Raw genomic sequence first — 23,542 nt, forward strand, 5'->3', positions numbered from 1 at the left:
GTGTCTGCAAGTAGACATTGATAAATTCAGATGAAGTAATTTATAGATGAAGATACTGAAGCTCGGAAAATTTAAGGAATAAACATGACACCACTACAAAGAACATAATCTGGGTTTTGAGTCCACATCTTCCTAACTACAAAGCTTATATCCTTCCCTTCAAAATTCACTTTCCAAGAATAAAAAATAAATTCCTCTATTCCATCAGGCATTAAATGGCAGTGAGGTACTTCACTTCAGTAAGGTTAACACTTTGCAAACTGCACAGTAAGAATACAGTTGTTTCACACAGACATTTTTTTCTAAGGCAAACAATTGCTGACTACTACACCAGCGTGCCCAAGAAAGATGGTCAAGGGTTTTTATTAAGTGGTTGTGTCATAAAAAGATTGTGCAGATCACTCTAATCTGATCCCTCAGCCCTCTCCAAGTTCCTACTCCAGCACTTCTCTCAGACATCTGGATATAAAGACTGATCTTTAACACCACCCCAAACCCCAAGACGTATACCCAATCCCAGACATGAAATCAGCACCATGAAAACAGAAATGAACAGGAAGATCCACAGAGAGCTGGAGAGCTATAGGTGGTTCAGAATCAATCAGTTGTAGAGAGATACAACACTCAAATATACCTTTTTAGCTTAAGGGAATAATGAAGAAGAACCAACAAAAACAAGAAATCTGCATCCAGATCCAGTTGTATATATGGAAACATTTGTCACATGGCGTGAAAACTGACCTGTCTTTGACTGATCAAGATGATCACTTAAAAATAAAAACAGGTGATGAGAAAAGCACCTCTACTCCAGGAAGAGACCCTGGATGCCTGCCTTAAACCAGCTTCCCTTCAAGATTTCTGTGGATTTTGGAACCCTGCCCCGTAGGAAAAGAGGGACTCTGGAGGAACCTGATCTGCCCCTGCATGACGATCCCCCCAGGGGAAGACTCCATGAGAGTCTTAGGGGTGGGTAACTGACCCACAAGGACAGGAACATTACCGTCAGTGTCGGAATGGATGACATCAACAAACTGTGCATCGCTGGGATCTAATCTGTCCTCGGGAGGTCTCCCGTTGAATAAAGGGCCCGCGGGATCGAGACCTGGAAGGAAAACAGAGTTGGCTTGGCAGCCCCACGCTGTGAGTCACCTGCAGCTGGGCTTTTCATTCCTCCCCTTGAGGATGGCTCACAGGCTGCAGGGCACCCTTGGGTGGGCGAGCACTTACATTCTCATCCTGCTTCGTCAGGCTACTTTCCACAGCCCTGTAGCCTTTTCCCACAGTAGAGATGGTTACTCTGGCAGTGACCCCTGAGAACAGCATCCAGACTCCATCAGGAGGTATATTTTGTGCAGAGCTCAACAGCAGAGAATGCACTGACATATGTAAACCAGAGTGTGGGGATAAACTGGTTCCTCAGGAAAAAAGCACCTAAGGGTGTACATAAAAAGTGGATGCTATACTTATCATTATCCTGTTTTAAATGATCCAGAAACCTCACTCAACCTTTTCTTCTTATTATTAATAAAGCTCCTTTACATTTTCAATTTTTATTAATATGTACTAGCTCCACATCAGAAGCGTATGAGGGAGGCAGAGCAGCTACTATCATTTCCATTTTACAAATGAATGAACTGGGGTTCAGGGAGTTCAAGTGTCTTAACCAGAGACGCAGCCTTATAATGTAATCACTTCTCTGTTGAGCTCTTGGTTTCATTGCCCTGAATTTGGCAAGCTCAGTAGGAAAGAGTGAAACTTACAGATCAGGCCAGGTAGCAGACCAGGTATCAAAGAGGGAAGTAAAGTGGGTGTCAACTTCTACAGAATTGACCCACCCTATAAATGCCTGAATTTATTTCTTTCCTTTGGTCAATGCTAGCTGGGCGTTCCTCACCATTATGAAACAGCTGTAAAAGCAAGACAGCAGATCCCATGATGCTGTAAATAAAAACTTTAAACTAAAAACCAAAACCAAACAATAGAGGTTCAAATAAGCCCTGCTTGCTAAAAACCTACCTGGAGAAAAGAAGGTTTCAAGAGACTTATTGAACATATTACCTATGAATGCCATTTTAAATGACATCTCCCATCTGGTGTTACAGATAAAATCCAAGAGATAGCATTTTTGACTCAACTTTCTCGGTTCTAACCTCAATCTCTCCATTTCTCCTCTTCCAACACTCTTGCTTTATTAAGACATGTCTTTATCTGCCTCCTTTTCTTTTCTCCACCCCCAACCAGCTTTGCTTGTTCTTCTGCCTGCTTCCAACTGAAACTGATGTGGGAGATGGATCAATACTCAGGCAGCCAAGTCCACAGGATGTTCTCAACAGAGCAAGAGAAACTCCTAACCTTGAAAGAGTTTGCTGAGGAAGCCTCCTTCTCCTCATGGAAGACAGCGCCACTTCCGGTTTAAGAAAATGCACAGTGAAACAGTGAGAGCCCCAGTTTATAGCAGCTTCCAGATCCATGGCAGATAAATCGGCTTGCTATATAAAGTCCAAACCAGGGCAATTTTGAAAGTGACGAGGGGGCTATTAATAATTATACCAGGATGTAAGATGCAAATGGAGATTGTCCAGTAAACTTAGATATATGATTGCCCTAGTGACAAGCCATAGCAAATGATCAGTTTACAATGTCAGCCAAAAATCACAGTTAAGCTGCCCTAAAAAGCTGTTGATTTTGTGTGGGCAGAGACCACTGGAGTCAAGATAGACATGACGTAGAGCCCCAAACCTAACGCCAACCAGCTGAGTGACCTTAGGCAGGTTACTTTACTTCTCTGAACTTTGGTTTCCTTATCTACAAAATGGAAGTAGAATTAACAGCCACTTCTGAAGACTTATAAAAGGACTCTTGGATTTCAATCCAGAACATTTGAGATTATTATAGAATAGAGACAAAATGAGAAAATGGAGCTCTTTCTTGTTGCTCTGAGACCAGCAGGAAAGAGTCTAGATAGTGATCCCTGTTTTTGGCTGCCTCATTAACTGGTTTGAGAATTTGATGGATCAAAGGACAGACGTCATTTGCATGCAGGTTCAGGGACCTCCTACTCTCGTACCCAAAGTCACCATGAACTCTCTAAGGCAATGCTGTCCAATAGAAATATAATGTGAGCCACAGATATAATTTTAAAATTTCTAGCAGCCACTTCTAAAAAAGCAAAAAAAAGAAACCTAAGAAAAATTAATTTTAATAATACATTTCATTTAACCCAGTTTATTTAACCCAATATATCCAAAATATGATCATTTTAATATGTAATAAATATAAATTTTGATATTTTTAATATTCTTTTTTAGTATTTAGTCTTTGAAATCCAGCGTGTATTTTGAACTTATAGCACATCTAAATTTGCATTAGCCATATTTCAAGTGCTCAATGGTCACATGTGCCTAGTGGTTGCTATATTGGACATGGCCATTTCTCAACATATAGTGTTAAGAACACCTGCATCTTTTGGTTAAAAGGATAGACTCCTGAACCCCAACCTCAGAGATTCCAATTCAGCAAGCAGACATTGTAACCAGCACTCCAAAGTCATTTTTACACACACTTAAAATTGAGAATTAAATTTAGTGTATTATTAGCCGATGTAGGTACTTAAAATATTTTAAAATCCATTCTTCCTCTGACATCTTCTGTTGAAGAAGTTAATAAGAAGTCAAACCAGGAGAGATGTGTGGTGATAAAAAGCAAAAGGAAGAGCAAAAGAAAGAAAGAAACATAGAAGAGATGAAGCGGCCATTCCCGCCTAGATAATTAACAAACAGAACTGTCCAATTCTTGGGGGTTAGGAATGAATTATGTCCTTGGGTAAGAGGCCACATTCCCACCCCACAATTCAGTGAGCCCATTCAGGCGAGGCAGTGGGAGATGAGTGGGTAAGGAAAATGCTTTACTCCTGAAAGTTCTCAGGGACAGCGGAGTTTGGCCTTGGGACTCAGAGAGGATGAGGAATCGGGACAATTTGGTGGAATCAGTGGAGACAGAAAATTGAACTGTGAACCACTGGCTGAGTCCAGGCCACAGAGCAGGGCCTTATGGGCCCAGTGTGGAAGGAAGGCTGGCTGGGGGAATTTCCATGGTTAGAGACCAAGTTACACTGCATTCACATTCAAAGTAGTCGTGGAACAGGTTTGCTGTGAGGCTGAGCAAAACTGGGGAATAGCAGAATAAGGCAGTGGTGAGCCAGGACTGGCACTGGAGAGCAGATTTTGATCATCCTTCTTCAAACTCTGTGGTCAGTGATATTAGGTTGGTAGTTTGAAATCAGGTACAGTGAGAGTATTTATACCACAGAAATCAGCAAACACTACAAATCTGGTTTTTTGGTTTGGCGTTTTTTTTTGTTTTTTTTTTCTTTGAGAGCTAGTTAGCTTCTAAACACACCACTAGGAAAAGTCCCACCCACCACAAGGAGCTCTTGACAATTAAGGAACATAGGCAAATACAAGCCATCTGTCCTTTGTACCTGTAAGGGAAAAGGAAATTTTTAAAAAGTAAGGACACATTGCTTTCTAAAACATAATAATACTACTAATTTTAAAACTAGAAAGAGCTTTGCTTTCCTAGGAAAGAAGGATTTATAAATAAGAAGATGAGGGCAGACTTGGCTTTTGGGGTGAAAGTGAGAAAAACAGCAAGGAAAAAGAATGTACCAGCCAATGTGGGGGATGTGTGTGTGCGAGAGAGAGATAGACAGACAGACAGACAGGAGAGAGACAGACAGAGAGACAGACAGACAGAGAGAAGAGACAGAGAGAATAGTTTGCCCAGGTACCAGTCAAGTTTAGCAGCACATTCACACTTGTAGCCCTAAAAGCTTACCTCCCAAGTGTAGCTGGTTTGAATCATTTACCTCTCCCTCCCCCCTTCTTCTACTTTCCAGATTCCCTAGAATTAAAATAGCTATCTTCATGTGAGGATGGATTCTGGGAAAGGTATGAATGAATGAAGTCTTGAGTCTCTGAAAGAGAAAGCCTCCCTCAGTCCTTTACTTGTAGCTATGGAAAGTTACTAGAGCAGTAGGCAAGAAAACCCAGCACTTGTTTGTTTGGGATTTGACCTACCGTGTTGCTGAGTGTTTTCATTCAGTTTTAACCTAAAAGCTGATATTCAGAAAGTAAACCCCAACCATCAGAATTCCCATCTCATTTTCCCATCATGAAACTCCAGCTGTGCTTGGGGACAGAAACATATTAGGTATGTAGTTCAAGCTATTCTTGATTAAATGAAAGGAAGCCTATTTGCTTGGGGTGCACAGATCAAATCCCCATGGAGATAGCTGTTTTTCTAGCCATAAGAGAAATAAAGTCACCGCCAATCTTTTCTATGGCATATACAATTTACAAAGAGCTTCGTACATATTTTATTAAATAAAAACCTGAGGTCAACATTAGCATGGTCTTCCTTTTGCATAAGAGGACACATGCTCAGAGACATTAAACAGTTGGAAGAGCTAGCTTTGAACCCAAGGACTTGGATTGCCTGCATCATGCTCCCCCAGTGAATACCCTGTCCCAGCTAACCACCCCACACCCGTTCACAGGAAGCCTTACCTGTAATTCTTCCCAGCTGCCCATCAAACATCTTTCCAACAAACCCGGATATGTGGGCTCCTAGACTTACTCCAATCATGTAAATGTCATCAAGAGAAGCTCCTTCTGCCTGGAATTTTAAGAGGTCCATTATTATAAATTGCGGGGGCCAAGGAGTTGACAACATCTGGAGAAAATTTCTATCTGTTGACTTTGGAGAATAGTATCTAAGCACCTTATATCCATCGTCTCATATAAGTATCACAACACTCCTGCAAATTAAATACCATTCTTTTGATTATACAGATAAGAAAACTGAGGCCTAATGTTGAAGTAATCTGCGTAAGGTCAGGCAATCGGGAAGGGAACAGAGCAGGATGCAAACTAGTCTGCCCAGCTCCAAACCTGTGCCTTAACCTTTGTGCCGTGGTGTCGCTATTCATGCTTCTGCTAGAAACCAAGCCAAGACATCTTAAAGACCTTCCCAGGTGGGGAGAAGGGTAACGATACAGTTTGATGGACTCCTTTACCTTCATCCTAGTTCAGTTAAATAAATTCACTCTGGAGAGGGAAGGAAAGAAGGAAAGAAAGAAGCAGGGTAGGGAATTCATGTAAAACTTATGCCACTGCTGGCCACAGTGACTCTCTGAAATAGTCCCAATATCGAGTCACCTTTTGTTTTTTTCATAAAAGGGTCAATTCATGAGATAGATTGCTAAATAAAATTTAAAATTTATTTAATCTTTGTAAGTCTTCTAAAAACATAAATTATACATACACAGAAAAATCTCATCAGACCATGTATATCAGTTTTTGTTTTGGATAATCTGATCGGTAAACTTTTGACATTTCCAGGAAAAAGAACAGCTAAAGAAGTTGAGGGAGATCTAGGCATTGAAGCCAGGAAACCCCTAAACAGAAACTCTACTACACATAGGACACCTTTATGTGAGTTAGAAAAATATGTCCCTTCCTCAGGATGCTTTGCTGTCATTTGCTGGAAAATTACCATAATAAACATATAAATCGATAACGTCTACAATGACAATGATCCTCACTTAGATAGTGCCCAGTGCAGTGAGCAACTTGCACAGCCACACCTATGGGCCTTACCTCCAGCCCTTCCCCCAAGCTTCTCTGGGGCTTATTTGGATTTGCAAAATAGCACCCTTGTTCACTGCAGGTATCTCTTGGTTTAACTCTCCAGATAATGGTCCAGTTTCAGTTTAGCCCTGAATCATCTAAGAGAATTCTCCCTTACCAACATTTTGTCGATAAATTCTTTCAAGATTATTGCTACTTTTCTGATCTTATTGGAGGCGTGGGTGTATATTATAGTTGTGGCTCCTCGATTCCAATCAACAACGACCACGTTCATGTCCTCTACAGACAGCAATCCCTCTACTAAGTCCCCCATCCAAACTGGAGGGGAGCCTGTTGGCCTGAATCCATGGATGATAAAGGTGGTTCTCTTGGTCACATTCAAGTTCCCCAAAACTGCAGAGTCGACAGCTTGTGCACAGGTCCGGTTTCTCCTTGTGTAGAGCATCAACTTCACATTTAGTCCTGTACCAACCACTGCACTGTGAAAGCTCAGTCTCGTGAAAGAAGGGCATGTTTCATCTGTGGCTGAAAATAAAAGAGTTAGATGGCATCATGACGATTCTTTCCTTAGTTGGGCATCAAGTAAGAGTGCTGTCTTATACTCATGGAGTTCTTTCTATGTGCTTTACAGCACCATAGCAGGAGGCTAGATCTAGTTAAATGAGGTTGCAAAGTCATACCTGATTCAGAGTTCACAAGTAGTGACTTCTTTTTCACCAGGAAAACCATCTTTCCAAATTCTACCCTCCTTCAATGAAGCCTTCTCCAACTCACCCAGTCATAAGTACTGTCCTTCATAGACCTCAGTGACAGCACAATGAAAACACTTTCAGGGCTGTGTTGTGGGTACTTATATACATGGGTGTCTATCCTGCTAGACCACAATCTCCTTGGAATGGTGTCTCATAATCCTCTGTATCCCTCACTGATCCCAGCACACAGTTCAAGACCCAATAATTGAAACTTCAGGAACTGAGGACAGAATGTCACCTATGTAGTATTCAGTGGGGAAAGAATAACTTGACTCTAACCATGAGAAGAAAATCAGGCAAACACAAAATGGGGAATGTTCTATTTTTTTTAAATGACCTTTATTCTTAAAAAAGGTCAGTGTCATATTTTATATTAAATGTTCTATATTAAAGGAGACTAAAAAGACAGGATATACAAATGCAATATTTGGTCTTAGATTAGATTCTGTAATGGAAGAAAAAAATACCATAAAAAATTATTAAGTCAAAGAGACAAAATTGAGATATTAACATTAAATTAGATAAAAGTTTAGTATCAATGTTAAATTAATTGAGGTGGATAACCGTATCATGGTTATGTAAGAGAAAAATCTTAATTCTTAGGAAATACAACTGAAGTATTATAAGTAAATGGCTAACTTAATCTTGAATGGTTCAGAAAAAAAGTTAAGGGTGGAGAAATAAATAGAAAATGATAAAGCATACATAGCAAAATGTTAACAATAGATGAATACGTGCAAAGCGTTATTAATGTTCTGTATATTTTTTTATTCTTGTAGCTTTCTGCAAGTTTAAAATTATTTCCAAATAAAAAACTTAAATAAAAGGAAGAAGAAAGGGGACAGGACTTACAAAAGTGACTTACAAAAGTGAGAGAGAGGATGTGAGTTCCGATATCGGAAAACAAAAGTAGAAATGCTGGAGACTTCTGCTTGAAAGGGAGTGGGGCGCTGGAAACAAACTGAAGATCAAGTTGCAAGATGACAGAGGGAGTGGGAAGGCTTTGGGGTCCTTGGGTATTGAGGCAGCGATATTTTGTAACATTAGATAAGGCTTTGGTTAAGAACCACGATAAAATAACAGTTAAAAGCAAACCTCTGCTTAACATTGGTATCCAGACACAAAAATGTAATGATTAGGAAGACCGTATTGTATTTTTAATTATAAGAATTATTTAAAACTATGTTGTGACCCACTCTCCCGCATCCTGCTTGGCTGAGAGAGAACAGCCAAGTAGGAGATCAAGTTTTGTGACAAACAATTCCATAGCTGCAAGCTGGAGATGGTCCTTTAGGATATCCAGGAGAGGGGGCAAGGGCCGTCAATGACCATCCTTGAAGGGAGGGGAAAGAAGGGGAAGACTGCCCAACAGAAGACAACAGTGCCTTGGGAAACATCTCTTTTGACTTCCTCCAATAGGAATTTAGGAACCATTTGCCCTGGGCCCCTATTCTTAGTGAATCTACACTTACACACGTAGTAATTGTTGCTTCCTCATTCTGAGCCTCAGAGTAGCTTTCACCCTTTCTTAATAACTCGGGTCCATTCGTGTATGCTTTTATTGGAAACTTCTTGCAAAGGCTCCGGCACTCAAAAGTGAGTGAAGTTTTAAAATAGAATGAGCAAAAGAAGCTCAAGTAAAAGGGTAAAGATTAAGTGAGCTTTGAAATTCCTCCTCCTAGAAAATAGTGAGCCCCAAATCACTCTTTCTTCTTTTCACTCTACACCGTCAAATAGCATGTGCAGTGAGGCATGCTCATATTATAAATACTCTTTACTTTTTTTCTCCCCTCCCCCTGCTTTATTGAGATATAATTGACAAATAATCTTGTGTAATTTTAAGGTGAATGATGTGATCATTTGATATACATATATATTGTAAAATGATTACCACAATAAGGTTGTTAACATACCCTTCACCTCACATAGTTACCTTTATATGGGGGGTGAGGGGTGGAGATTTAAGATCTACTCTCTTAACAAATTTTAAGTATACAAGACAGTATTGTTAACTATAGACACTATTCTGTGAATTAGATGTGAGAACTTATTCATCTATGTAAATACTTTTTCCATCTGTTGGCGCCTTTCATCTTTCTCTTCCTGTAGATCTCACGCTCCTGGAGAACATGGACTGAAACTTGTCTGGTGCTTGCAGAGCAAGTCTCAGAGTAAATAATTGACTGTTCGGTCACTTTATTGAACAGTGTCATAGAATAGGGTTGAGCCTCTCGGTCTTAGTCATAAGTAAAACTAGGTTTTGTTCCTGATTGTGTAACTGACTCACCAGGGAGTCTGAGGAAATTATGTCACCTTTCATTTGCCACCTACCTGCCCAAGAGAGGAATGCTGTGGAGATTAATTAGAAATAAGTTCATACTGGGGAAGATAGAGATCCCTTTCCAAAGAAGGGAACTGTTTATGTCTGTTCATTTGAGCCAAATGAGCAATATTAGGCCAGTGTGTCAAAACTCACATCTCCAAGTCCTTGGAAGGCTCAGAGAAGACTTGTGAAGTTTGGGCCCAGCCTATTTTTCAGCAGCAACTGCCCACTTCACATCTATGGAATGGCTCAGTCAACCTCCTTGACTTGCCGAGTCTTTACTATAAGCCCTTAAAATGGAAAGTTACTGAAAGGCAAGAAGAGCAAAACAAATGGATTTTTATTTTTCACTTAATAGAACCACTCGGACTTCATATATTTTTTAACGTCTTAGTTATCTTTATAATGGCATTATGCTCTGAAAAAGTCCATTGCAAGTACTAGATTCCTAGTTCCTCTCTCTCAGCACTAAATATTATAACGGCTTTACATATATTATCTCTCATCCTCAGAGAAAATGTGCAGTTCATTCAACAAGAGCCTTCTCTATCCTAGGTTCTGTGTCAGGTGGCATTTCCAGGGGAGAGTTAGGCTTCAATGAAACAAAACACATACATAAGTATAAAACTACAACCTGTGATGTATGCCATGTAACAGAGATATGGTGTAAAATGAGAATTTAAATAGAGAGTTTGGCCTGGTGTGGGAATCAGGAATCTCGTTCTCTAATCATCTGGAAATAATGTATCTAAATACCAACAATGGGACATCTCTTTTGCGAAGTATAACAACAATATACTGAGAGGCAAATTCAAGTTTCCCAAGCTACTAAGTTTTAGTTTCACAGATTTTTACTTTTATTACCAAGACTTAATGTTTCAGGAATTATATCCTTTTTCATTATGCGCTTTATTTGCCTTGAATTCTACCAAATGACATTATAATCACAACTTGGCTTTCTTTTTGTTAGCATTTGCCTAGCAAGTTTTATCTTTTTTAACCCTTTGAATCCATTTGTTTTAAGGGGTCTTATATATAGCACCTAGCTGGACTTTACCCTATCTCCTTTATCCCTCTCATACATGTCCTTCAATCGATCTCCTGCATCTAATTCCAACTTGGTGTCTGCTTTCTAGAGAACCGAAACTGATGCAACTGGATTTAATACTGCAATGCTGTTATTTTCTCATTTTAGTGCTTTCTTACTTTTTCCTATATGGATTGCCCTCTCTCTTTGTTGTTTTCTTTTATGTATTCTTTCTCATACTGGGAGGTTTATAACCTGCTCTAATTTTTCTGGCCATTGTCCTTATAACTTTATATGAAATACTAAAATCTCAGTTTCATGGTATGTAAATGTGTGGACTGCAGGCCACAAGCAGATTACATGCAGAACTGCTCCAGACTTAGGTGTACGGACTCAATTATCCACCAATGTAAACCCCTTGCAAGGATTTTGGTCTTCAGGAAACTGTATCTCAGACTGTTATGGAGCATACTGCTGACTTCTGCCATGTGTCCTGCTGCTAAGCTCTGTCAGAACAGTTTTCTTTCCTTGCTCTGCTCTAATTCTTACTTCAGTAACTTGAGACAGTATCTAACGATCCTCTGTTATACATGATTAGAGCATTAGCACACTCAATACTTCTCCCTACTCACCTGAATTCCACCTTCTGACTTTTATTAATTGTAAAATTATTTTTAGTTCATCTGGTGATTCCTTTTTTAGTTTGAAAATAAATATTTAAGCCCCTGTGTTAGTATATCAATCACAGAAAATTTCTGTTCTATTCACTGTATCTGTACTATCATTCCATGCTAAGATGAGAAAATTAAGGCACTTCTCTCCTTCAGACATATACACACACTCACACAAACATACACTTTTTGTTCCCATGGTCAAAATGCAGTCAATCTTTATTATTTGTGGATTTCATATTTGTGCATTCACCTACTCAAGATTTATAATCCCTAAAATGACATGTTTTTGTGGCCATTCACAGACATGCGCAGCATGACAAAAACAAAAATTTGAGTTGCTCCACATGCCCACACTCAACTGAGGTCAATCGCCACAATGCTCTGCCTTCTCGTTTTAGCTCTCACGACAAATGTTTTTCTTACTATTTACTGCCTCGCTTTTAGCTTCCTGTACTTTTTCTTGGTGATTTCGCTGTTTAAAATGGCCCCCAAGTGTAGTCTTTACTGCCTGGTGTTCCTAAACTCAAGAAGTTTAGGAACATCTTAGCTATACCTCTCTTAGATATACATTACAGAGAAAATACATAAGTTAGAGAAGCTTTGTTCAGACATGAGTTATAGTGCTGTTGGCCATGAGTTCAGTGTTAATGAATCAATGATATATATTAAATAAGGTATCTTTAAACATAACATAAGATTATGTATTGATCAGTCAACAAAATTATAACCAGAGTCTCTCAAGAACCTAACCCCATAGTTTCCCTAGGAGCGATGGTTCAGTATTTGTTAATCTAGTGTTTACAGTGACTTTACAGAACATAACTACCATAAACAATGAGACTGGGCTGTATACGAAAGTTATCTGCTGTATCCATATTCCCCCCAGTTATACGATTTAGTTCTACAATGTACACAATCACTGCTTACAGTGAGTCCCTTTCCTGGACTTCTCCATTCACCCCTGGGTGCAGGATCTTGCTGTCTTTTCAAGAAGGGCTAATAATGAATCATATATTTCTTAAGTTTACTCATATCTGTAAATGAAATCCTTGGCCTAAACGATGACCTAACTTTGAACAATGTTCCTTTCCTCTAAGATTTATAGATGTTATTCTTTTTTTCTTGCATTGAATTCCACTTCAGAGAACTTTTCTCTTTAAATGTTACTTGTTTTTTTCATATCACATACCTGAAACATTCTTTCTTTATTCTGAAATAACTTCTCCCACTAGTGTAGAAACTCCAAGATAACTGAACTATTTGTCTGTTTATCCATTGTTGTATTCCCAGTGCCAAGAAAAGAGCCTGGCTCAGAGTTGGCATCAATAAATATTTCCTAAATAAATGAACATCAACCTGTTGATACATTACTCAGCCACTTGAAATGATCCATCTGAATACTACGAAGAGTATATGATGTAATATTTATAAAATAAATGGAATATGAAATGGCACATGCATTATGACAAACTATGTAAAAATATATCTGCAGATGACAAGGCCTGGAAAATAATACACAAACAAAAAAAGGAGTCATGTATTCCATTTCTGATGTTCTTAGTTTAAAATTGCCTAAAATTTAACCTTTTCTTCTCAGAATTAATAACATTTTAAAATAAAAAGGAAACATTAAATTTATCTTATTTGGGGTCACATTACAGGTACTGTGTTAATTTTTTTGTCCAATGTGTGGTCCTAGTGCATAGTTCACATAGGAACTAGTTTTGTTGTTGGATCCTAAATTCTCAGACAATTTGGAGGGAATGCAAACACTAAATATTTGTGAACAGCAAATTTGTTAAATTGCTTCACCCTCATATAGTTTTTTAAGTTCTACTTTATGGTAATATTTCTAAAATGATTAATTATTTGTATGCCTTCAGAAAGCAAACTTCCTTTTAGTTATTTTTTTCATTTTGTTTTGTTACAAAGTCAACTTTGTTCCTAGGTAGCATTAAAGAGCCAAACCAAGTAACCACAGAACATGTTAAACTGGTTTCTACAACTTAACCTCTTATTAGAGTTTATGTGAAACAGGAGAAACTTAGCCTTTTCTTTTCAGATTATTTTAAAATTCAGTTACTCTGAAATGTCATTTCCTGTTGACAAGTGGAAAATTACAATGGGATGTCTCCCATCCAAGGAGGAATTCAGACTTCCGTGTAGAACAGGCCTGATTATCATTTATTGCCTTCCCTCTGTTATGTTAAAAGAAACTTATCCAAGTAAGATGTCAGGAAAATCTGGCTATGACATCTTCACAGACAACATATTTATGCCTGAGATGTTTTGTTATAATCTAACACATGGTCACCCATGGACCAAATCCAGCCATGCCTATTTATGTATTATCCATGGCTGCTTTTCTGCTATAAGGCAGAGCTGAGTGACCAATGGCCCACAAAGCTAAAAATATCCACTATCTGGCTCTTTACAGAAAAACGGTCTAATGTCCTAAACAAAAGTATAACACGATTTTGAAAAGAGCACAGGTTGTTGAGTTAGGTCTAGGTCTGAGGTCCAACTCCACTGCCTGCTAGCTATGTGACCTCTAGTAAGTAAATACCTAATCTCTCTGGGCCCCAGCTTCACGTGTATAAAATGATCATAGTGCCAATCTGTTAGGCAGGGCTTACAGAGCTATATTGAGCCTAGGGCAAAAGAAAAACCATTATGTATATATACACTTATCAAAATATCCCATATTTTCAATCAAGTGTGAAAATTTCGTGAAAGCTCTACAATCAGAAAACATGACTATATATATATAATCCTTTTCATCATTCAGTCTGTTCACACACCACAGTCAACTCCCATAAACTGTCCAGCAAGGAAATGAAGGTGGCATGGGCCCAGGAGGCTGGCTGATTGGAAATGACTTTTCTTATAGTACAATAACAGAGTTGTAAAACGAACAATAGTCTATATTTACTTAAAAAGTTGATATTTTGTTCATCATGGACTTATTTGCATTTTCATCTTTTAAAAATATTGCATTAGAATATTATCTATGCACATAATTTATGATGCATTAATAGAATAATGCATTCTCATATGCCTTATTAATGATATACATATTATCATTTATATTAAAATATCAAATGATATTAAGATATGATTTAAATATTGCATTAAAATAGCATGAAAAATAACATATTTTTATTGTGTTAAAAATCATAAATATAATTTATCTTGATTACTGAGTTTTGGTGTCTCTTCCCCGCTTAAATTTTGTACCTGGTGAGCGCCTCACTTGCCTCACCCTAATCCCAGCCCTCCTGTCAGGATTGTTGTGAGAATGGAGATAATGTCTATGAAGTGCCTAAATTAAAGCATTATCTGAGATGTAGTAAATATTAAAAAATTAGTAATTGCTGATGATGTTAATAATAAGTTGGGTTACTAGGACTCATCTCACAGGGTTGTTATGAAGACTAAATGAAATAATGTAAGTAAATCACTTAGCATGGGATTTTCTATAAAGCAAGTGCTCAGTAAGTATTAATTCCTTTTCTTCCATTATTTTGGAAGGATTTTGGAAAAGAAAAACTTTATTTGCCAGTATACAAGTGGCAGTGCTTCACTCTGACCAGAGAACTGAATTTGGTTCTGGCTTTGTCATTAAAAAGGTAAAACAAATAAACTATTTGGGCCATCATTTTTCTCATATTAAAATGAGAACTTGGTTCCTCATTCCTTAGAGACTTAGCTAATCTCTAGCATTCTTTTTGTGCACAAAATTCTAAGATATGCAGGCCAGTTGATTTAAAAGGACAAGAGGCATTTATTCAGACAAATTTCCAGGGCAGTCTTATAACCAAAGACAACCCAAATCTAAAATAATAAATGTAGCAAGATTAAAAAACCTGAAAATTAAATTAAAATTTCAATTAAAAGACCTGAAAACAACCATACTTAATCTTGTAATTAGGCAGTTGATCAGATAGGTGTTTTGTCACCTTTATTTCAAGCAGGGTTTCTTTTTTTTGGCTAACTGAACAAATACCTTTTGGCTAACAAATATGGTTCCACATGCTACAATAAAAATAAATCTTGAAAACATTTTGATAAGTTAGAGGCCAACCACACACACACACAAAAAAATACATATTATGTAATCTAATTATATGAAGTGTCTAGAATAGTTAAATCTGTAGAGAAAGAAAGCAAATTAGCAGTTGCACAGGGCTGGAGTATAGGAGAGATAGGGAGATTGTGGTGTGATAGCTAAAGGGTACTAGGTTCCTTAATGAGGTCATAAAAATGTTCTAAAATTAACTGGTGATAATAGCACCATATCTGTGAATATACTGAAAACTACTGAATTGTATGCTTTAATTAGTGAATTGCATGGCATGTGAATTATATCACAATAAAACTTAAAAAAAAAAAAATTTCTATAAGTTTACCCTTTCATGGAAAGACCAGTGTAAAAAGAAGAAAAGTCTTTTAGAGGTGACTGAGCAGAAGTTTTACTTTTTTTATCCAAATCAAAACAGGCTCCTAGTTTTCCAATTTGTTTTCTTTCCCCTTGGAGACTAAAGTTGATAGACCTCTATTTTCTACCACTGAAGGCTGAATAAAGTCCCCAACTTGGTCAGTCTGTTATTGGCGGAGAGGGGGCGGGGAGTGGGCAGGGAGGGGCAGAGAGACACAGTGCCTTCTTGATTGAAAGAACATATAGCCTGCTTTTAACCACAGGCTATATTTCTCTAGAATACAACTGAGATTGACTTATTTTAGATGTTTCCCTAGATTGACTTATTTCAGATGAGTCCCAGTTGGATAGTCCCTGAGACAAGACTAAGCACTGACAACCCCGCTCCCTTTCTGATGAAACATCCAAGGGATCCTTTTGCTTTGTTTTAGCAAGAGACATTGGCCTGAAATTAAATGAAGCTGCCCATGCTGTCTCAGTGCCATGCTCAGTTCTGGCTTTTTAGTTTCTGCCTGCTTTCGGAGAAACTGATAGCATTTCTCACATTTCTGATTGGAAGGAAAACTTCTACAAAAAGAGGAAACTCCTCATTCACATCTAAGAGGGTGTCGGTAAAAATAAAAGATGATGGAGCTGTGGACAGAAATAACCCACTGATGGAGCATGTGAGATCTTACTCCCCAGCACATATCATCAAGTTGGCTCAAATAAACTCTTATAAAAATTCTAAGAAAAAGAAAGAAAGAGATAACCTATTGATAAAAGCAATTGTGAGTATGAGTAAGAGGACAGAAAGTTCTGAGATTCTCTGAGACTCCATAAGTCAAGGGTAGGTTCCCATTAAACAGCTCAATATGACTGAGTCAGGTTATTAAAATTCAAAATATCAGTTTCTCTCATTCCCATGGTTGGGGTGACATTTAGTCCACTAACCTCCAAACCCAAGTGACAGCAGTGAAGTTCCACCCAATTTAATCTTGATGCACAATATCCAGACAGGAAGTAAAACAGGCATGACCCTGACTCGCACTTCTTTTATGTCAAGTTTTGGGTTCCAAGGTGTGCTCAAGCTATCATTTTCCCCCACCCCCAAACATGACACACATGTGTGGTAATAATTTCTTTAGAACAGAGGTCCACAGTCAGGTATACTGACTCAATGCTGCCTGAAAATATTCACTGAGATTCAGACCAGGATTAAGAGATGCATTGTCAAGTGTTCTGCATGCTGGGCAATGAATGCTAGTCAGTGTCTGGGACACAGCCCACCACATGTTAATTGATGAAGCCAGGACATTTCCAGTAACCTGCACTTGAGCACACTCTTATGCTTGCCTGAAAACACTGTTTGGAAGGTATTCCAAAAGTCCCAGAAATAAAAATCTCTTTAGATCAGAAAATCTGACTTAAAGAAATTAGAAAATGAATTGGACTCCTATTTTTAAGAGTAGAAGCGGGACGTGATATGTCCCTGCCATAAAATTCTACTTAATTTTTTAAATTTGAAAAGTAACTCGGTGTATATTTTTATGCAGAGGACCACCTGAATTTGGCATTAAAAACCTGTCCTGAGCTAGATTGTAAAGCGTTCATAGCTGGCTAGAACCAAAACGGGTGGAATATCTCAGTCCCCTCCATGCCCCGCCAACTCCCTCCATCCACTCCTGGAAGAGACAGGCAAAAAGCATGTGGGCAAAATGCCCTGTTGGATGGAAGGATCTCTCTGTTTTTAACCACTGGCTTGTATTTCTTTCGGATACAACTTAGAAAACAAATCAGATGCCAGATTTCTTCACTCTTATCTCTTAATCATGTGCAAAATATGCACATTCATACTCCACCTCCTCACTTACCTTTGCCTCTGTGTTAGAGAAGGATGAGTCACGCACACAAACACACACAGAGTATAAATCATCTGGAGAGGATTTCCAATATCTTAGGAAACAATTCTCTCTGTTTTTGGCACTAAGTATTTTCTCTAGGAAAATATCTACTTAGTTTTTCACAAGTTTCTATAGGCCAAAATGTTGACAGAGTAACTTTAAAAAAACCTTATGACAACAGCCTTAATTCAGAACAATATTTATCAGCCTGTTTTCCTTGGACCATCTGAAGCTGAAAAACCTTGAGGTTTTGTTAAAAATGCAGATTCCAAAATCTTAGCCCAAAACCCCTGAGTCTGGACCTCTGAAGAGAGAGTCTCTGCATCTTTAACAAATTTCCCACCTGATTCTGGTGCACTCTAGAGTTTACTGTATCCACTGGTAAGATTATAACAAACACTCCTATCATGATTTCACAAAGGTTAGAACAATGAAACCAAAATCTCTAAAAGTGAATAACTTGTATCCTTGGGATTTCTGAATCATATCCTAATGCTTGCTAATTTTTGGATTATAAGTCAAAGAAGGCAAAAGCAAAAAGTCAAAGTATCTGTGATAGATGATTTTTGCTATCAGATGTATATCATTCAACACCCTCCCCCATGGAAGTTCCAAGTTCATGGTTTTGCAGATACAGAGAAGTCTATGTTTAGCTTACAGCTATAATTGTCTTTTCCTTCTAGCTACATAAGTTTATTGTGGTGTGTCTCTGCTTAGATTCTATCACGCAGTAGTGAGTTTTTGAAGATCATTTAAAACAGGATTTTACTAATGAGGTAACATTAAGTAAAAAGGTCACAAAAAAATTAAGTTCCAGCTTTGTAAATAAAGATATGTAATGGGAGACTGAAAGCAAGTAACCACAAATCATCAGGTTTTTGTGTTAGGGTTAGCACTCTCTCCTCTTAAGTTATCTCTAAATTTATGTTCATTTTTAAAATTAAAAAATGATAATAAACACACATTTTAAATGTTGACTTCTCAGTTAAAAATATCATCACTTGTAAAATTTTAACTTACTATTAAATCAACTTTAAAAGCACAAATAAAGAAAAATGTATTTATAAGCCTCAAATCCCAATATAACTATTTTAGTTTTTCCATTTTCCTTCTAAACTTTATTTACAGGCATACATACATGATTTTAACATAGTTGTAATTTTAGTTTATCTACAGATTTGAGTTCTGTTTTTTCTACTTTGTGTTATTTTATAAACATGTTTGTACACTTCTGCACAGCTTCAGAATTATTTTAAAGGCTATATTTTTTAAAAAGTTGATATACTATACTTTATTCTTGTATGTAAGAACACTTCTGCTGTAGCTAGTTTCAAGTTATTATAAATAACAGAACTATATTCGTATATGTTTTTTTTCTCTTCCTTTTAAAAGAAAAAATGATTTTACTATTTTGAAGGGCATGAAGATTTTTATGGCTCCTAATTTATAACACATTTACTTTCAAAAAATGATACCAATCTTCATTACCATAAGCTATGTGAAAAAGAACTGGATTTCTAAAAAGACTGAGAGGTGTTGAGGTTTTTTCAAAGCCTTTCACTTTATTTTTGTTACTGTTTTAATTTTTATTTCTTTATTATGATTAATAATTTTTAAGCTATCAATATGCCAGGCACCATTCTAAAGGGTTTACACATACAAAAACCACATTTTTTTCTCTAGGAATAATTTATAAGCTCTCAATGCATGAAAGCTATAAAAATCTACCGTCCATATATATTAAATATTATAATAAAATAAAAGTTTTCATTTTCAGAAAATAAATAATCTTATTTCATAGAGGTGGAGAGCCATAGTAAAAGTACTCTATTCTAGATTTTCCAGCATATTCAATTTTTGTACCTCGGAATAACAAATTAAGTCAAAGGAATAAGAGTTTTTCATTACTGAGAAAAATAATTTTTTTTTCAGAATTAGAAAGTTCATTTAGTCTGTATCTTCTTTTTAAAAAATGATTGGACGAAACTTTAAAAAGTTCATTAAGGAACTAGGATGATAAAATGCAAAATGACAATAATTCTAAAAACTTTTAAAGTAATTACGAAAACCATTCAATAAATGACCTACCTGATCTCACCAAGCACATCAAACTGATGAAGAAGTATAACCTCAGCATATGGAAACTGAAGAGAGTGTGTGTCACATTCATAAGAAGAATGATTTCCTTCACAGAGCCTTAGAGTTTGCACTGAGGGCTTTGCTCAGAGAGAGCTCAGATAACTAATCCAGCGGTCTGGTGACAACAGGAAGTTCCTGAGAGACTGCTGACAGTCCCAACCCTTTCAGGATATTTGACTCCTCCTTTTTTCAATAAAAGGTCAGGTACAATTCTATCTTACACAGGTTTATGCATATCTTAATATTATAATACGTATTTGCAGAATGACGAGTTCAAAATAGCTTCATTCTTCGTGGGCGGTTTATTAGTCGTTTGGCTTGGTGTGTTGAAATCAAGTGTGATCTGAGATATTTTTGCCTGCTGTTTTGTGAATGAAATAAATCCGGTTAATATTCTGTTGGCTTGTGTATATAAAACTGATTTTTATGTTAATTCACATACTCATTCCTTACAGGGCAGTCTTAAGGTTTTATTAAGAATGTTTCATTAAGTCCAATCATATACCCATATTTGCCAAAATATATTTCAGATCAAGGGAACCTTTTTAATGATATTATATGTCTTATTTTTATTTCTTCTTACCTATTAGCTCTTTTTTTTCCCTTTCTTTTCTTTCTTTTGAAAAAGTAAAAGCAAAGACTTTAAATAGAGAACTATGCCAGAATCCATCCTCGGTGTTGGAAGTAACTAAACTCGTGCTCCATAGCTACAAGGCAATTTAATCCCTTTTCTGGTAGAAGTGTTTACAACACTTACTTAGACTTCTGGTGGTCTGATGAGCTTAAAAATAAATTAATAAATAAGAAATAAAGACATAACAAATTAAGAATATATTTTCATCCAAAGCATCAGGCAAAAGCCACTTTAGTCATTTAGGATTATCTATTTGGAGTATGAATTTATGAAGTAAGAGCATCTCTGGTATGTTTATCAGTTCTCAGCAGCCCCTTTTACAGGGAATTCCTTGTAGGAAGTTGATGCTAGCAATGCTTCCCAAGGAATCAGTATATCAGAAACACCTGGGGAGCTTTAAAATATTGTGTATATGTTTCTGTGTCACACCTCACTTAATGAATGCCAAGACTTCCTAGCACAGGTCCACTGACATGGATTCAAATCCCAAGTCTTCCACTCACTAGTTGTGTGGTCTTAAGGAAAATATTTAAGTTCTGTAAGTCAGCATTCTCAATTGCAAGATGGAGATAATAAAACCACACATCTCGCAGAGTTGTTATGTGGATTAAATGAGATATAGCTAAAGTTCTTAGTACTGTGCCTACTACCAAAGTTAAGTGCATCAGCCTCGGTAACCATTGTTATCACCTAACTGGTCACACAATCTGCACCTTTCCCCTCCCTCAGAAGGTGGGCTGCACAGTGCTGAGAGGGGGGATCAGGTGGAGAGTCTCTGTGGGATTTTAAGAATGGAGGGCACCTTACAGTGGTGATCTTTCAGGGGAATGACTTTAGTCAGCACTTTAATCTCTTTTCGTGTTTTGTGTCCTGCTTGGAGAAATAAATTAGTGAGATGTTAATAGGAAAACCAGCTAGGTGACCTACTAGCTTGTTTACTTTTCCATTTGCAAAAAGCTTTACTAATTTGAAAACAGCAGCCCTCTGGAACAAATGAAGAATTGTTTCACATTCTCTTAAGAATTGGTTATGGAAAACATTGCTCCCTGTTGGATCGGTGTACTTGCCTGATAAATGTTTGTTGAGCTCTTATCAGTTTTAGTACTATGCGAAGTGTTTATCTAGACAGCCAACATACATTTTCCCAGAAACTAGCCAATTATAGGAATAAAAATCATTTCCGTGGGTAGGCTTTGTGTTACTTTTAACATCTTTGTGTTACTATTAATGATTGTTCCACTGGCGGGCACATAAGGTCCCCCAACTTCCTAGCTGTATGCTCCTTTCTACTTCCAGCATTCAAAACAGCACAAGAATCAATGAGAGAACTCACTCCCTCTTTTTTGGGTTAGTGAGAAATATTAAATATAAAAACCCCAAAACATTCCAAAGAATGGGGGAAGGAGAGAGAAAGAGAGGACTTATGGGAGAATGGATGTGACTATAAAGAAGTAGCACAAGGAATCTTCGAGAGGTGGGTTAGTTCTGTCCTTTGATTGTGGTGGTGGTTACAGGAATCTACTCATGTGATAAGATTGCATAGAAACATAAACACACAATACATACACACACACACACACACACACACACACACACGAGTGCATGTAAAACAGGTAAAATCTAAATAAGGTTTGTGGAGTGTACCAAATCGATTTTCTGGTTTTGATAGTGCATTCTGGTTACACAAGATGTTACCATGGGGTGGGGGCAGTAAGGATACACATGTATCCCTGTACTATTTTTGTAACTTCAGGTGAATCTGTATTTCTAAATAAGTTTTTAAAAATTCCAAAAGATGGGCCAAATCATAACCATTTGAACATTAACATTTAGTCACAGGTATTTTTTTGAGGAAAATCATTTCCTCATTTCTCATCAGACAGTCACAAATGAATAATGGTCATTTTTCTCAATACTATGACCCTGATAAATGATCACAACTCAAGAATATCACAATTTTCCTCATTTCCAATCTTATATTATTTACCGACTTAAAAAAATAAAAACCTAGAAATCATTCCCTACAGAGAGCAGGGTAGAAAGTAGGCAAGCTTCCAAATGAATGGACAGGAAAAACAGGTATGGAAGTGTAATGGAACAGAGGAAGGGTGGTTTTATAATTCTCATTAGCTTCAACAGTCAGAAAAGGTGACCTATGTCCCCTCCTGCCCCGGGCTAGGGCTCCAAGCTGGTATATAATTCACTATAATATTCTTTTTTCTTTTTTCCACTTTGAACAAGAATGTTCATTAGTTGTACAAAGCACTATAATTTTCTCAACATTCTTCACTCATTTCAACAATCTTCACTGTCTTCATTAAACAAATTAACAGTGTCAAACTATACTTCACTACCTGTCAGCCTCCTTAGAGACAAATATGTGCTTGGAGTACTAAATGGAAAGAAAAAAACTAAGAAAGGTCAACAGAGATACTTTAGAAGGAGTTAAAAAAGACGGTTGGTGTGTGGGATGGGGAGGGATTAGATTTCTGAGCACCATCGATTTCCCTTAAGGTTCAGAGAAGTTTACAAAACCATTTTTAAAAGACATGAGATCAGAATCAAGAAATCAGAGGAAGCTGCACTTCGGGATATTAAGCAGGTTATCAAAGTTTCTGGACTGGCAGAAGTGAGAAAAGGCGGGAGAAAGTGGGAACGGGGAGTAGAAGAGAGGCAGAAGAGAAACAAGTGAGAAGCACAGGAGAAAGCTGTGCCTAGAAGAAATAAAGTTTGGAACTTGTCATGAATTGGAAGAATGAAAAGCCATAGTCACAAGTCTGGGAGATGGACTACAAGATGAGAAAGCCTGGAATTTTATACCTTCCAGGTGACAATAAATCCTATTGGCAGAGAGCAAGGTATGTATAAGACTAAACCATCTTCTAAGAGTAAGACACTGGCACATTTAACTAATTCCACCGTATACTGCTGACTAAAAAGCCTATGTGCCCACGGTACAGCCACCCCACAGGCCAAATGCCTATAAGCCATATAGAAGGGCCCCAAGCCAAGTGGATCTGTA

At 37.4% G+C, this 23,542-nt stretch overlaps 1 protein-coding gene across 1 annotated transcript in view; it reads right to left on the reverse strand.

Moving 5' to 3' along the window:
* Nucleotides 1-20,018, reverse strand: part of LIPH (lipase H) — a 32,883-nt gene extending 12,865 nt beyond the window's left edge. The window contains exons 1-4 of the mRNA XM_039850776.1: nucleotides 19,836-20,018; nucleotides 6,808-7,175; nucleotides 5,568-5,676; nucleotides 1,001-1,102 (exon numbers count right to left, since the gene is read on the reverse strand). Coding sequence (XP_039706710.1) covers nucleotides 1,001-1,102; nucleotides 5,568-5,676; nucleotides 6,808-7,175; nucleotides 19,836-19,917 — 661 coding nt within the window. The 5' untranslated portion in view covers nucleotides 19,918-20,018. The remainder of the gene's footprint in view (nucleotides 1-1,000; nucleotides 1,103-5,567; nucleotides 5,677-6,807; nucleotides 7,176-19,835) is intronic.
* Nucleotides 20,019-23,542: the final 3,524 nt, after the last annotated feature.

This window comes from Pteropus medius, unplaced genomic scaffold (genome assembly GCF_902729225.1).
Source record: "Pteropus medius unplaced genomic scaffold, Ma_sr-lr_union100, whole genome shotgun sequence".
Classification (NCBI taxonomy): Eukaryota; Metazoa; Chordata; class Mammalia; order Chiroptera; family Pteropodidae; genus Pteropus; species Pteropus medius.